General features: G+C 42.3%; 1 protein-coding gene across 3 annotated transcripts in view; it reads right to left on the bottom strand.

The window, feature by feature from the left end:
• Window positions 1-557: 557 nt before the first annotated feature.
• Window positions 558-16,299, bottom strand: part of HS1BP3 (HCLS1 binding protein 3) — a 48,683-nt gene continuing 32,941 nt past the window's right edge. For 2 of the 3 annotated variants that reach the window (XM_068937077.1, XM_068937078.1), the window contains 3 exons: window positions 11,335-11,486; window positions 10,702-10,837; window positions 558-1,893 (listed from right to left, as the gene is read on the bottom strand). In XM_068937077.1, coding sequence (XP_068793178.1) covers window positions 1,662-1,893; window positions 10,702-10,837; window positions 11,335-11,486 — 520 coding nt within the window. In that variant the 3' untranslated portion in view covers window positions 558-1,661. Of the gene's footprint in view, window positions 1,894-2,327; window positions 2,458-10,701; window positions 10,838-11,334; window positions 11,487-16,299 lie in introns of those variants that run through there. The other variant, XM_068937080.1, reaches the window with a different exon arrangement.

Genomic DNA, 16,299 nt, shown 5'->3' with positions numbered 1-16,299 from the left:
GGATTTAGCTGAGCTCGCACTTTAACACCATGTAATGCTCTTCATGTCTTAAACGGGATCCATCCTTTAAGTCAGATCTGCTGCTATGTACAACCTAGAAAGTAACAATAACAACAATACCTGCAGGTTAGCAAAATGTTTTATTATACTGAAACCTATTTTACATGAAGCAGAGTCAATGGTTTTATTTTACTTGTTCCATCAACACAAAATACCTTTACCATGTTTTTCATTGGCTTAAAGCAAAAATACTGACAGAGATAATTTCATTATTAAAAATATAGGCATATATATAAGGCTTTCTAGTCATTCTGTTCTATATTAAAAAGGCAGATTTAGGGATAGTAATATGGCTTACATATACTAGTGTATTCCCTCTGGGGAGCTTTTCTCCCCACTTGTACAGATCACAGGCGACAGGAGTTCAGGAGTCTCTTTCTACATGACAGCAGTTACCAACTCACATTACATGTAAATTCAGCGCATTCAGCCAGTGAGTCTGAGTCCAGGAAGAAGACGAATAGTCCAGGATGCCTGTTCTACCATGTATTTCTTACTTTTCCTGCATATTAAAACTTCTCCAGTATATTTCCTTCCTTTTTTCTTTTTTCCCTCTGGCTAATCCCAAATTTGCCCCTGTCTTGTTATAAGGACTACCACAGTAATGAAGACAGGTGTTTTACCAAAAAACTCATTTTAGCTTCGTGGAATTAATCACCATGGCTCCTTCTTTAAGTTACAGAAGGGAGGGAGAGGGAGACGGAGAGAGAGACTCCAAAAAGCACTTCCAAGCTCCTCAATTAGGATGTCTACACTGAATCACCTCCAGGAGAAAACTCTGTCTACAGAAAAAGCCCAGGAAGGCTTGCCTGGCAAAAGTTAGCCTTAGTGAATCTTGAGTATGCTCTCAAGAGCCCTCCAGCATCCAAATCTCCTACTCGCTGCAATCTCCGCATATGTTTGCAGCTGCGCTCTTAGCCATCTTCAGTCATACACTGTTTTCCCCAAGAGCTACAGATGCCCAACGCCTACTCTTTGCAGTCCTACTACCTCTCGTGCAAGTTGGCAGCTGTGCAACTACAAAGCCAGCAGCAAGGTCTGGGATTTCAGTATTTCTCTGAACTATAGAGGAGTTGTTACCTATGCTTAACAGTTATAGGCTATAAATTACTGAAATACCAGTCAGGGAGAAAATGGCTGCTACAATAATGCACAGGAGAAAATGAAAATAACCCTTCCAGTGAGCTGAAATACATTGTGTAAAATGGCAGAAGCAGCATCCTGTCCTGCTTCAGGACACTATCCGCACTCGCCACGTGTGCTGCAGGCTTGCTATTTTTAATTAAGACTAAACTAGCCAAAATTGTGCTGTTGATACTAAAATGATTTGCCATGTGACTGTACTAGACATAACTGATAGTGCCATGTGGTTGTCCACATCCCCTGTAAAGCCCTGAAAATCTAAGGCGTTGCACCACAGCTGTGCTGTTTTGAAAGCATCAGCTCGAGCTTGTGCAAGTCAAACTTGCTGGTCTCTGAATCACGATACATAAACGGACACTGTGACAGTAAAGTGATCTGGCCAATTCTTGCTACTATCACTCGAGCTCAACGGGAGTTTGGACCAAGAAGGCATCGTTACTTTTTAAAAATATTTATGTTCAGAAGAGACTTGTATCTTCGTTGTCGATAGATTCATTTTCCTTGATATACTGGAGAATGTCCACTTCATTCATTCTTTGAATCTTGTCTTCCTTTGGCTTTGCCAGTTGAGATGAACTAGCGTTGTTCCTGGGGGCAGCTACTGGCTTCTGAGGTAATGGTGGTTTTGACGGTACCTTAGGTTTTGGTTTCGAGGTTACTTTCAAGAGTTTCTCTAAATCATCTTCAACTCTGAAATAAAAGAATACCAGTAACTTCTCAGTGACACTGCTTGGGAATTTCTGCACTGTTTTTTGTTTTGTAAGAAAACGTAGTTCAGCAAAAATGAAACTTTCTGCAGAAAAGGATCAACTTCAATGCACTTCTTTTAGGAAGAGTTTTGCAAAAAAACAATTTCAATGCTACCAAAATAAGAACTGCTTGTTTATGGTATTTTTCAATTCACTATGTAAGTGAATGTATTTTACAGCATGTTTTCAAATATCTAAATTAAAAACAATGTGCAATTATCCAAATAAAAATACCTTGATTTTAGTTTGGGAAAAAATGCTTTTGATTTGTGACAGGATGGTTTGTTTTTCCAAGAACTCAGAAATTTTCATGGAATAATAAAAATCTTTTCCCACTTACCTCTGCTTCCTCTCCCAAGTCAGACACGCTCAATCATAACAAACTGGAAAATCTCATAGCTTCAGAAATAAGATGTTCACACTTGCTTCCAAGAAACTGAAGGTGCTTTGCAATCTGCGAGTATGTTCAACAACTCTTTTTTTGGTGACCTTTTTTCCCTACTTCCTAGTGAAACAACCCAAAAGATCCAAAAAAGTTACGGATGTTTTTTATCTGGATTGCTTGACCTTGTCATGAGACACAGCATGCTGTGTGTGCCCCATTCTGCTCCCATTGGCGCTGTAACAGATTTTGAGAGTGTTCTTCTAACAGATTGCCTAGAGGCTCCAAGAGGTGGCTGCCTTTGGGAAGCGAGTATGTGAAGGAAAAGGAATGAAGTTTGTGATATAGCATATCTCTTGAAGAAAAGGCAGAAATGGCAGAGTAAAAATTAGCATAGCTGGAGACATGTTTATAGGCCACAGTCATTGCAGGTAAAACCATGCTTGAAGTCAGATCTTTCCATGAGGAAATGTAAAAAGGGTCAGTCCTAACTGACTAATCAGTCAGTTCTAAGACTAATCTTTTAAAATCAAGCGCCTAAAACTAGGAAATACCTAAACAGTCCAACTGATGGACAGAGCAGGGACAATGTCCCAGAACTCTGCACCTTGAACTCTACGCTGTGCACTTTGTGTTCCAGCGGGCAGCTCCTGCTGTTATCTCAAATTTCATCCTCCCAAGTAATTCTGGACATTATGGTTTTTTTTATTTAGATAATAATATTTCTGATGTCTCCTGGTCCATGATTACCTGTGGGTATCACAGCCCACCTAACACAATGTAAGTGTGTTCCTTCCTTCCGAATACTTCATCTACGGACAAGAAATTAACTGAACCTAAGCCCAGACACTTTTTTTTTTTTTTTTTTTTGCTGCAAATTGTGAGTTCCAAATCAGAGATCTCACACCAGTGATCACATTGCCAGGACATGTTCCTTGTTCTCTTTGCTGTGTAATAAACAAAACATGTTAGGGCTGGTATTTCTAAAGCCTAGCTTTCTTTAGCTGATCTGGTGCCTCCCTACTTGGTATAAACAAATACTGAACGAGTCAGTGGCCATGTAGTAAAGTTCTGATCATAAATAACAGAAAACAATCACTAGAAGAACAAGGCATAAATATATAATGCAGATCATATGGAAGAAGCATGATTCTGAACTAGGCGCAGTGCTTGAGGAGGGCAGCTGATCTGCCCAGCAGGGGCAGTAGCAAACACCGACCATCAACCTGATCAGACACGGCAGTTTCCTGAATTCTCTATACTTGTGCAGCTCTACATTGATTTCTGGGCTAACCTCAGCAACAAGAACTCTCAGCACATTCATAGAACAGATGCAGTGCAGTAGTTGCTTTTTGTTGGCAGTGGGTATTCAAGACAAATATTCTACAGGAGATCTGATTTTTCAAAGTCTGGAAACTGATCATGTAAAGCTCTCTTTTTTTGTCCTGGATTTTTGCAAGGCTTTGGTTAGAGAAAGGTCTTTTATAGAGAGAACACAGCAGAGAACATGTGGTCTTTGTCTCAAAATGTGCTTTTCCTGCTGTGGTGCAAGGCAAACTGTTTGATCCACTGCTGTTTGATCAAATGAGACGCAATTGTCTTTGGAAAACTGAAGAGGTAAAATGCAAAAATGCCTCAGGCAGCGATGGAAACAAGGACTTCTATTTCTTGAGAAGCAAATGAAGTGTTACAGTGCATAACTACCACCATATTTAACTCTACACCAGGAGGAGGAAAAAAAAAAATCTAGCAGCTATTCTGAAGTAACAAGGAGATTAAAGAAAGAACCTTCCCCTTCCCATCCCCCATCTTGTTAAAGATAATCAGGCACAGAATCCATGTAATTAATCATTCTCTAATCAGTCTCTTTCTTTTTCTGAAATGGAAAAGTAGCACCACAGTTGTTTAAAATTCCTGACATACTAATGTGCTGATTCATGGACTCTCAATATCGGTGGAAAATCTCATTGTTTCCAGATGTAGAAAGCAACCTAAAGACCCTATTTACTATCAAAGACAGCCTGTCACAAAGCCCTATGATATGACGGCCCGGATGTGGACTTCAAGAGAGTGAAAGATTTCTTATTCAGAGAAAAAGACTCAGCTGCCACCAGAATAACAATTTTTAGATGCCACTCCTCTGACTTCTGTCCTGTCTACCTGGACAAGGTCTGTGGGACAGGAACGACTATGTGTGTGTACAGCACTTAGCACAATGGGGACAGTCGCCTCCTCTACTTGCTGAGGACACTGTAATAAGAAGAATCAGTAAGGAAAACAAGAGTACTACAAAAACTCCCGTAATTTGCTTAAGTATTCAAAAGGATTGTGCTTGAAGCAAGGTTTTGCAGCTCATGATAGTTCTTGCAGAACAGCTCTTTCCCTACCTTATTACCATTTATTTTGTCTGGCATTGATTCCAAGAGCAAGATACACCTTAGTGAAGTGCTGGGTACAGCTGTAATATCACATATATGGCTTGGGAAAAGTAATGCGCCTAAAAATGCATAGCAGGCTCTGCAAAGTATCTGTTGGCCATTACTTGCGGAATGGTCAACAAAAACAGCTAGGCTTCTAACGAGGGTCTATGGAAATTATACAGGCTGGAGCCTGTATGGGAGCGCAAAGCACAGGGTATCTCCCCTGCTGCCCCTGATTTCCCCTACAATCCATTTTGGATAAATTCATACTGGTACTTTAGACAGTGCCAGGAAATATGTCTGGACACTGAAAGATGAGAGTCTGTATTGCTGAACTGTTTAGAAGAACCCCTGGCACAATTTTGGTCCGGGTCAGAATAGCCCTCTGCCAAAAAACTCCCAGGCACAACTCAGGAGCTCACATGGGACAGAGACCATTTGCAGCAGGCAGCGGGGTACAGCCACCTTGTTCTGGAGCCAAAGAGAGTTTAACAGCATGGATGCAGCCTGATGGTGTTGTTTAGCCCGAGAGCCAGAGAGCACGTTCGTCAGTACGGATGAGTCCGAGGTGCATATATGCCCACAAGAAGCCCTCTGAGGATAACAGCCTCCTGGCTGGAGCACTTCCCCAGCCTGAGTACGTTCAAAACGCTGTCCTGTACTTCCTCGCAGAGTTCCCTAGTCACCAGGCAGTGGCATAGTCGGGGCAGGGGGGAGCAGGCAGAAGATGAGAGTTTTGGCTGTCCAAAATGCTACAAACTGGGGCAAGGAGGCTGAAATCTGATAACGCTCAAGCCTAGCAAAAGGATCCCTCACTAGGACAGGAAAGACAAAGACTCTAGGTAACCTCCCTGCAATATTCCCATACAACCCACACATCTTCCTAAGACCAGGGCAAGAATTTGTGTTTCTCATCTTCCTAGCAAAAGCCTTAGCCATGTTTACTTTGTAACTCTTCAGGTGCTTGTAACAGCATCCCTATATATCACAGGAAAAACAAAATGAACCAAATAAACGCTTGAAGAACATCAAGGAAAGTCCTCTTGGGCAGCAAAACAAAAACAAAGAAACAAAAAAAAAAAAAACCCACCCCAGTTAAACAGAGGAAGAATAGCTAGTCATTTAGTGAAAGCTACAGCGGTCAAATCAAGGCTCCTTCCCCACAGTCAGGTCTCAACAAGCAAGAGAAGCTGCCCGGGAGTGGTCAGGAAATTCCTGACTCAGTTTTTCCAGCCTTCTCAGCAGTCCACCTGCCCATCCTCCAAAAAACCCTCTGGAGTTTCTCAAACCTCCTTCCCTACCCTTGGTGCTGCTCTAGCGCACTCAGGACAGTGAGAAAGCACCTTCCAGCACGTAGGGCTGGAGGTGCTGTCCCATTCAACTAGTCTGAAGATGGAAGTGTTGCTCTCTAAATTTGGCAGCCACTAGCGGCCTGCTGAATGAAGAACATACGAACTTTCTCCACTTCAAAGGTGGCAATGGTCTCTTGGCAAACTTGAAACTAGCAAACCCCTCAGGAAGCTGTATGGACTGAAGAGTGCTTACAAATGCCCTTTGTTAGGATGCAGTTTCACGAATGGCTTCAGCCTCTCTAACATAATGCTGCTGAAAGGGTCATCACTGGCATCACTGATGGCACAGCTCACAACTGTAAATATTTATCAGCTTGTAAATACAGGTACAATTCATCTTGCAAGGGGATAGACAGGAGGAGGCAGCAGCAGAGAGGTAAAAGCTGGACTGTCCCTTTCAATGAGAGCAGCACAACTCTGTCATAGATCAGAGTAAGCCTTAGTAAGAAAATACCAGGTCTATCATCATAGTGCAGCACAACTGAGACCCTGCTGCTGACACTTCTTCTCAGCATTGAAAAAAGACAAATCTTATGCTGCCAGCTGCTTCCTTCTATCTCAACTCCCTATTCATTATCAAAGGTGAAACTAATTAAATCTCTCCTGAAAGGCTACTCATACAACCAAGGTAATTATTTCAGCCTAGGATGCGTGATAATTTCTGTAATTCTGTGGGCCCACAGACCCGCTGTGACATTCACAGGATCAATTCTAGCATTGCTTTTCCACAAAAGCTTGATCCATCACACCAGGCAGGCATGATTCAGATTAATGAGGCAGAAGAGGTCAACTGCAGTCCCACTGCAGGAAAACTTAATTTGCAAATCTGTGGCCACTGGGTGGATGGAGACAAGGCAGTAAGATGACATGAGAGTCTAGAACGGGAGAGTTCGCAGGGCACTGACTTCAGCAGCATTTGACTCCTATCACTAGCCTAAAATGGAACTCAGAGCCGAAGTGGAGTTGCAAGAGTGGAGGTAAAAGGCGGAAAGGGTCCAGAGTGAACCATTACAGATGTGGCACCAGACCAGAAAATGACAATTCCTTTAACTTCTGGGAAAGGTGTTGATCAGTTGCCTTTTTAAATTTCACTTCAATGAGCCACCTTGCACCTCTGAAGAGCAGAACGCAATGGGACCCAGGATTTCCAGAAGCCTGGGTTCCTCCTTGGTATCCCTATGGTGAAGAGATTAGCCAAAAGACCAGCCTACCTATCATTCCCGTTCTCAGAGTATATCCCATCGAAGGCAGATGCTCCTTCTTCCTGAAGGCAACATGAGGGGACTTGATCTGGCTGGCTCCTACCACAGCAATATGTCTCTTTTCCACACACTCAGTAAGAACATGCACGTACAATCCTCTACAGGCACCTCACTGAAGTATTTTGGCAGACCAAGGGATAGGAAAAAGTGCCTAGAGCTACAATGCCAGAGGTCAGAGAGAGGTAGCTCACCTAGTTTCTCCATCACCACTACTAGATTTTGGCCATAGGCCAAGAAATTAGGAACCAGTAAGAGGCTGGTCAATGGACAGGCAGTGGAAAGATACTTGTTTGAGCAGACATGGGTGTTTTGCCATAAAAAGAAACATTATGTTACTCTGATAAAGCATTTGGTCCTTCTTAAAGTTGAACACTTGCTAATGTGAAGCACATTAAAATAGCAATTCTTATTTCATTTGAGCAGGCATCCAGGGAGAACATAGTCTTCACAGTTTGCAATGAGAGCATTTATCATATTTTCTTCTCCCTCATGTTGTGACATGCACAGCCCACGCACGTTTTGCAGGCTCATTTGTCTCCATAACAATCTCTTCCTCCAGAGCTACAAGTCACTGCAGGGGATTCACTGCTGTGCCAACAACGCTGTGGTGCTACTGCTGCTGTAACTGCTTGGTTACCACAAAGATCACAAAGGACTTGGTTGCTTCTTCACTCTCCTCTGACCGTCACCTTGTTCCTATCTCTCCTTTGCCTGGAGAAGGTGCCACCCATCACTGTCTTATGCAGTGCTCCTCTCTCTCTGCTCGTGATTCACTGGAAAGAATATCTGGGGAGATGCTCTGTGTAGTACAGTTTTCAGCAAGTCACACACTTCTCAGATCTACCACATGCATGTGAGCAGACTGCATGGTACCTGCAGTAGTGCTGATGTATGCTACATACATCAAGAGTTACCACATCTGCATTATTCACCTAATCCATATATGATGTACAGTGAACTCATCTAAGATTTCTGGACCTACCACACTCCTGCTGGCACATAATAGCTCGGGCTGGTAGTGAGTCTCAACAATATGTCTACAGGTAAATTTTCTGTGTGGTAAAACAGGGACCAAGGCATTTGCTAGCCTACTCTAGAAGCCTACCCAGCTCTAGCCCACTGAAGAGTGGGCTGTCACAGCTCCCACGTTGATCTGAGAGCTGGCGAGAGAGTTCTTCAGTCCCTTTGAGAGACGAGAGGGACTGTGACATCTACATAGCAAAGGCTAGATTTACTCTCAGACCTCCAGATCTGCTTAAGCGCCTGTGCCAGACAGATAGTGAGGATGAACTCATGCTCTTCTCCCCACAAAGGGTCACTGCCTGGGAAAGTGACTATGGCACTGCCACGCAAGTACATGCAATACCAGCCTGCTGATGAGGGAAGGTGGGAGCTGATTCAGAGGTTGCCTCTATATCTATGAGACCTGACAGTCCCAGATGACTGCAATGAATTTACCTAAAGGCGAGGTGAAGCATTCTACTAGGTTAAAGCAGAACTCTTTCTTCCCTTCCTCCCTTTTCACAGCTTTTCCTGTACTCCCAGTCTGCTTGCAATTCAGTCTATCTGCTCTCAGAGATGTGCAGCTGTGGGCTAGGTTTATTATAGGGATTTCAAAGGGTCTTAGGCACCTTCACAACTGGACAGATCCTGACCTATCTGCCTATACCTCTGGCATAGCGATGAGTTGGCTCTGGAATCCCACAGCAACTTTCCCATTGGACTGCAGGCATGATTTTCTGCTTTGTTACACATATTCTTCTCCACTTGGATCTTGATCGTTTGCCAACTGCTGAAAGCATTGGGACAAGTCAAGAAGAAATGAAAATGACTGTAATTTAAAGGAAGTGGAATCTTTTCCTATGGCTTTCCATTACCATCTCGGTGTGCTGCTGACACTGCTGACCCAAAACTAACCAGAAGGCATGGTCTGTTGGTCTCAGAGAAGACTTCAGAGACCTTTCTCTGCAATGAAGGAAGGGAAATCCTATAATACAAACGACAATAACATGACAGATGGAGAAGCTCTCTCCACTGGTGAATAATAATGCAAATAGGCATTTCAAAGAGGCACTTCTTTTCTAGCCATATAAACAATCTGGGTCAAGCACTTTATGCTGAGATTACTAGGCCAGAAGAAAGTGGTCATGAAAATACTGCAAGCACATATATGTTTGCTCCCACAGCACTAAATCAAGTCATGTACCACTGGCTTTTACAAATATCATGAGGCTGTCAGGTTGTAATGGGAGGGGGCATCTAATCCAGTTTAAGCTCTGTTTAAATTACATCAGGTATCACTCCTGAGATAGGTTAGCACCTCCGCACAGGTAGAAAGCAATAGCTGCAAAACTACCTGCTTCAAAAGAGGAATCCAGACACAGATTCTCTCTCTTGTGTTCAGCACCAGTTGCTAAAAGTCATGCATCCTAATAGGAGTTGTCTGGCAAGAATTAGCACTTAAAACAAGTTGGCTTAATCTTTCAGATGTCAGTCTGAGATGCAGAAGGTGCGAGTCTGACCTTCACTGCAGCACAGATTCCCTGGTGATTCTGATCTCTGAGTACTGGCTCCCTATCTGATCTCATGAGCGTTATCAGTGCACGCAAGCTAGCCTTGTGAGAGTGATATCGGGAACAAAACATGCAATGATATGTTCCAGACCTACAGTAACAAGGGGGCAGGTTAAGTCTGACAACAAGTACATTATTCCCTCCTAAAACTGTGAGCTCCAGCCCTGCCATTCATTGTATTAAAGATTAAATGCAGGGTGATGGAGATTTTAATGCGAGTCCTTTATGACTGTGGACGTATGCACTGCAATCCTGCTGGAAGCGGGCACGAAGATCTGTAAGCCATCAGCAGAAAATCATTCCTCTAGTGGCAAAAGCGAAAAACTCCTCATTTCAGAGCATTAGTATAGAACTTGTCTTTGTTTCTGGACTTTGTCAGCCCCTCCTCAGTTTCTCACTTTTCACAATGAAGGTGAGTCTCTACCATCCTGTAGATCACTTGCAGAGAGCAAAAGTGGGACTTTTAAACACCTGGGACTGGATGGCATGTCTCGGGCGTACAAGACCCTTCACCTGGACTTACAGGATAACATTCTGCACCCTACCCTTCACAAAGGGTCCTGCTAATTTTCCCTTTTAATGTGCTTGATTGCCAAGCTTCATGACACAGATCTTCTCTGTTCTTTGTAAGTACAAGTACTGATCCAGAGTTAGCATTCAACAGTATTTAAGCTTTGCCCTCAAATTCATCTGTTTTCAGATCTAAACAACTCCCTCCTCAAGTGACCTTCATCCTACAGGACAGATTTGAGATGAGTACCTCAGCAGTTCCTCAGCGTCATCCTCGGGACTCCTGTTCACCACAAACTCCCTGCTCTCAACGGCGGCCGGTAACAGTAGTGAGTCACCCAGTTTTACCACCCCACCAAGGTCTGGGTCTTCAAATAACTTCAGATCTAGAAAGGGGAATGAGAAGAAGCTATAGTCAAATAATGCTACATAACACAGTACCTGCATTAACACTAGCTAAAAAATCTGGTGATGGGGTGCAAAAAAAAGGTCGTGTAGAAAATTCTTTTTACGCAAGGACTCCCAATCCACAAAGTGCCATGAAACACATCACTGATACACTGCATTCTTAGGACTTGGTAAATCTGCTTCCTTCTTGCACTCAAAAGTAGGTCACATTACTCTTGTTGAAGTGTCATGAGTGACTGTGGGACGGCCAGCTCCCACAGATCTAGAATATCTAAGCCCAAAATTTCAATAGTGGACAGCTATAGGAAGTGCAGGTCATATTTATTCCCTCTAGATGATTCTGTCCCAGTAAAAGATTTGTCTTAACATTCCCAAGTCATCATCCAACTTGTATCATTACATTTTAAAAGCTCAGTTATAGACATGCTTTAGAGAAAACAATCTGTGAATATAAACAAATGGAGAACAGGCTTACTTTCTTTCATCTTCTTCCTGGGACCAAGTGATGAGAAATCTTTTTCTGGACCAAACAGTCCTTCCTCTGGATCGACTTCCTCTTCAAAAATGGTTAATTTGGGCTTCTCTTTCTTGGCTAGTGAAGCAGATACCTTCTTTGTTTTTTTAGTTCTAAAAACATAACAGACAAGAAAGTCAGCTGCAATTCTGCATTTAACAAGAAAGATTTATGGCTCAGAAAGTCCCATAAACTGAAAATAGACGGGAGGCTGGGAAAGCATCAGCGAAAGGTACGTAGGCATCTGTTACAGTCACTGGATGAACTTTTGGTCTGATGTACTCTAACTGTACTCACATTTTGTATTCTTAAGAACTATAAAGGAACCCAGTGGGAACGGGAGGAGCAGTGCTAACAACGCTGTACTGTGAAAACTACCTATCACATTTGTTTTTAACTGTTTTACTCCTCCCCCACAGAAAGCTTAAAACAAGAAAGAATGGTCATTCCAGCAAGACTTTTACAGACAGACAGAAGAAGAAGGGCTTGAGAAACAGAGTGTAGGCTGAACCACTGCACTGATCCCTTTGGATGGGTTTGAAAAGGTTTATTTGGTTCCACTCCCTAGCCAGTGACTGCTGCAGTTTTTGAGTGCTGCACAAAGGTGTTAGCTTATCAGAACACTCTCATATGCCCCAAAGGAGATACGGTATGAAGTCTACAGCACCTTTAAGGTGAAGTGAGCAGGGACTGGTAGATACTATGTCGGACAGACAGCACGCAGAACTTACAAAAGTCAGTCAGTACTTTCTGGAACTAAGGGTAGGATTAATTTGCTCTAAATTTAGCCTTCTAAAAGTTTGACAGTGAGACAAAGTTAATTTTTAGGCTTCTCTAGTCAATGGAAAGAGAACAGATATCTCCACAGGACAATTAATCCCATCTATTTTGAACGCTGATATCTGGATGCAATAAATCTCTGAAGATTTCTCTGTATGTCTCTCCACTGACTAGATAAGGAAGCTAAAAACTATTTTGGATTAGAGGCCATTTGCAGATGCCTTAAACTAGGAGAGATTAATCTCCTTCCTAGAACAGAGAGAAAAGCATGTGTCTCATGGTCTTATACCTTAAGAGTCATGTTCCATGAGATGAAGCTACAAGGCAGCTCTCACAGTAGGGCAGCTTGAGTTACAAGGCAGAAAGTCAAGCCAGATGGCGCGCACACACAAAAAAAATCAAATTAGAGCACAGGACAAAAGCCATCAGATGAAAAGTCCAATTCAAACTAAGTAGAAAGAAAATAATTCCTTAGAACAGCATGCCCTTCATAAGAAATCTCCAGATTTTAGAGATTTTTACTCTTACCAAGCATGGCTTGGCAATTATTAAGGCAGCCCCTTTGAACACCTCTTTCAATAGAAGATCCGACCTTCTCTTTTGCAGAGAGCAGGTCAGGTTTCAGCCGAGGGCAAACTCAATTATCAGCACTTAACATGCCGTAGTCATCAAAAACTAAGAACTAAGGTCAAAAGATTACACATACATTCCAACTACATTAAAGAACCTCTTCAAACGACAGCTGTGCACAGAGCGTAGAGACCTGCTACTTCCAATTATTTTCACAAGTTTATTATCAACAAAATAGAACTTCTGTACAATAATACCTTGCTACCAATACTTCATCTCTTTGCAACAGGAAATGCTGCACTTCAGAGGCCTCAGAGCCTTACGCAAAACTTAAAATACAGCTTTATTCAGAAACATACACTATTCAATACACTCATGATATCTGCCGTTGTCACTGACCAGTTTGCTGAACTACTTATGAAACAAATAACTTCCTTCTTAAAACAGGAGAAACTTCCAAGGCTTTGTTTTTTCACATTTGTCCTCATTATGGATATGCCTGGAGTGACTTCTGCATTTCTGCTAGTTTTGCATGGTCAGCTCTGAGGAGTGATCTCAAACAGAGGCATTTATAAAAGAGGCTTCTTCCACAAACGGACAAAATCTAAACTAACACTACATACAAACTAGATGGCTTTCACCAAGGCTTTGAACACAGACTCAAAGCTATTGCTTTATTAGCTGCAGTTAGTGATCTATCACTCAAGCCAGCCTAAGTATTGAAGGAACAACAGGCAACAAATGGTAATAAATGAGAGCCATTATTTAAAAGATAGGAACAAAAGTATAATAAGGCTCAGTCTTACAGAGTTGGCAAATAGAATTAGTAGACACAAATAAATAAGATCTATTGGGGAAGGACCAACCTTTATTTGCAGAATTCATGCCTTTCAGCGTACTAGTATTCTTTGGAGAACTGAACCAGCATGTAGATACGGATTGCCAATCCACAGCGTCAAAAGCCTTCGACAAGATCCCTGTCCATCCAGAGAGTTACAACAGCTCTCCTGATGCACAAGGGCATGTTACACCACAGGAACTTATTCATGAGCCAACACATCTCCAAGCAACAGCTCTCCACCCCAGTGAAGTTAACAAGAGGTTTACTATTAGTTTTATTAGCTATTACTATTAGTATTATTAGCTAAAATATCTGCTGCGAAGAGTAGCAGAATGGTGGCAAACATCAAGCAAAGGGAAGAGAACCATAAAAACAATGTCGTAACAAACAGCATGTAAAATAAAGTGAACTGAACTGAAAGGTCTTGGTAACAAACCTCTGTTTAGTCTAACCATCAAACCAGCCCACTTGCACTGATTTGCTTTCTGTTTTGCCAGGGAACACCATTGGCAGTTCCAGGGCACAGGGCCAAACCCACAGGGTTTGACGGCTACCAGTAGGAACATGAAGAAGTTGTTTTTCTGCCTTCAAATCATTTCCCCTCACTGTCCTTCTAAGGAAGGCACAGTTACACTGCCAAGTAATTCCAGCATATCCATACAGGGACTCTGTTGAGGTCAGTCTCTAACTGGGAAACAGGATTCCCACGGTTCTGTATTTAGCTGTGCTGGTTCAGGCTGTGCACTGCTGAACAGAGGTTAAGAGATGAGAAAGGGCATGTAAGAAGTTTTGGAGTTTGTCTGAGGTTCTGGTCTCGCAATCAGCTTCAGATGGCCTGAGACTCTGTTGAAAGAGGTAGCTCTGTCTGCCCCTTCAACCCCTCTCTGCATGTTCCTTGCCACCTCCCCACGAGCAAGGAACCAATCTGGCAGGAGGTCCCACAAGTACTAGATCCAGCGCAGAGGAAAAGCACAGAGGGACATGCAGGGACAAAAGAGGGAAGGACAACCACTTTCAGTAGCACCAGGGACTCAGCTTGAAATGAACTGGTCATGAAGCCATTAGTACTTTCTTCGTGCAGTAGATCTCCTAACATCACACTTGCAATGTTGGCATCTGACATCTTGAAACTACCTGTATCTGGCTGGCATACGATAACCCATGTCATTGCTATTTTTCTGGAACTGAAATAAGTGGACTTTTCAGGCACCATTCCAGTGAATTTTAAAAATCTTACCAAAAAAACATACCAACTCTAAAACAGATGCATCCTTTGCTCAGCTGAAGAGATTTCTGGAAACATATCTATCTACCCAACTGAATCCACTGGTTTCTATACATGAGGCATTGTGAGAACGACTCCAATAACACTACAGTCTTCTGCTCTGAGTCATTCCAAAAGGAGCCATCAGTGACTGTAAAAATGAAGAGTAGCCTCCTAACTGACACGGATCAAAACTGGACGTCCAAAAATTAGGGAATATGAATTTGCCTAGTCAGGCTGCTGGTTCACTTGAAAATCCAGTGGAAATTCTTGGCTCCCAAAAGATTCTCAATCACCTGTAAAAATGTCCATAAAACCCTGTATGCAGAAGCAATGATTTTCAAAACTAGCCCATTCTGCAAAACAGTTCTCCTGTTACTGCCTGCAGACATAACGTAGGTCACTTGTTTGGAAGCCTCCATAGCTCACTGGCACATCAATAACGCAGAAAAGCTTTTTGGTCAGCTGTAGAAAACTGCAGCGGGGATGACTAAGACGCTCCAAAGTCAGAGGATAAGATTTCCCGATCTGTATGTGTGATAGCTGTGTTTTGAACTGTTGGACCTCCAGACCTAACACAGGGTGACACATAGCTTAAAGCAAAGAGCCCAGGCTCTGCAACAGTGCTCATCTATCATATTCAGTAAGACAGCAGTCCCTAAACCATACTCACAACTGGGTTAAAAGACATGTAATAAATATTCACTTTTGTTTATGTAATTATGCAGAGTAAGTGCAATCTCAGTGCACAGACAGACAAGTATTTTAGCATTCATTATTCTGAAAAAATGATCATCTCTTTTCTTCTAGGAAATGCTCCAGGAAGAGAATGTTCTAGTAATATAGAAAAGAATTATTCAAAATATACACACGCATTCTTTTGGAAATTTCAGAAGATTTTACAAGGAAAGAGCTCACTAATATAAACATGCATCCCAACTCCCACAACACATGTACGTTCTGGCTTGAGTAAAAGAACTATTACCAATATAGCAATAATATTAGCACATCTTCTTGAAAAGTGTTTCTGAAAAAACAAAGATCCTATACACTAGTTCATGCAGAAAACGAAATGTCATCTGCTGCTTTCTTTCCATTCAACAGTGTTCATTTTCCAAAGCTGTTTGATAATAACAGGCAGAACAAAAGGGGTCATTCTCATCTGCTTTGGGCAAGGGATGCAGAACAGAAAAATCTAAGCCAGTCAGCTCAACACAGTCTTGACTCCTAAGCATTCAGAGACAAGTGCTGGCCAAAGGGATACCTTACCTCACACAGTCAGCTTTGTCTTCTCAGACATCACAGTAGCTTACAGTGTTTTAAATGGCCATGGTATACCCCAAAATAAGGTAATGAATAAGAGATGGAACAAACCTATTAGAAATCATTTAAAATTAGAACATTAAATTGCAGGGAAATTTTCTGCTGCTGCAAGCTCCAGATTAGTTGTTCCAATGGAACACATGGAAAT

Source organism: Struthio camelus, chromosome 3, assembly GCF_040807025.1.
Source record: "Struthio camelus isolate bStrCam1 chromosome 3, bStrCam1.hap1, whole genome shotgun sequence".
Lineage (NCBI taxonomy): Eukaryota > Metazoa > Chordata > Aves > Struthioniformes > Struthionidae > Struthio > Struthio camelus.
The sequence above is the reverse complement of the archived record's forward strand: the minus strand, read 5'-3'. Positions and strand labels throughout refer to the sequence as shown.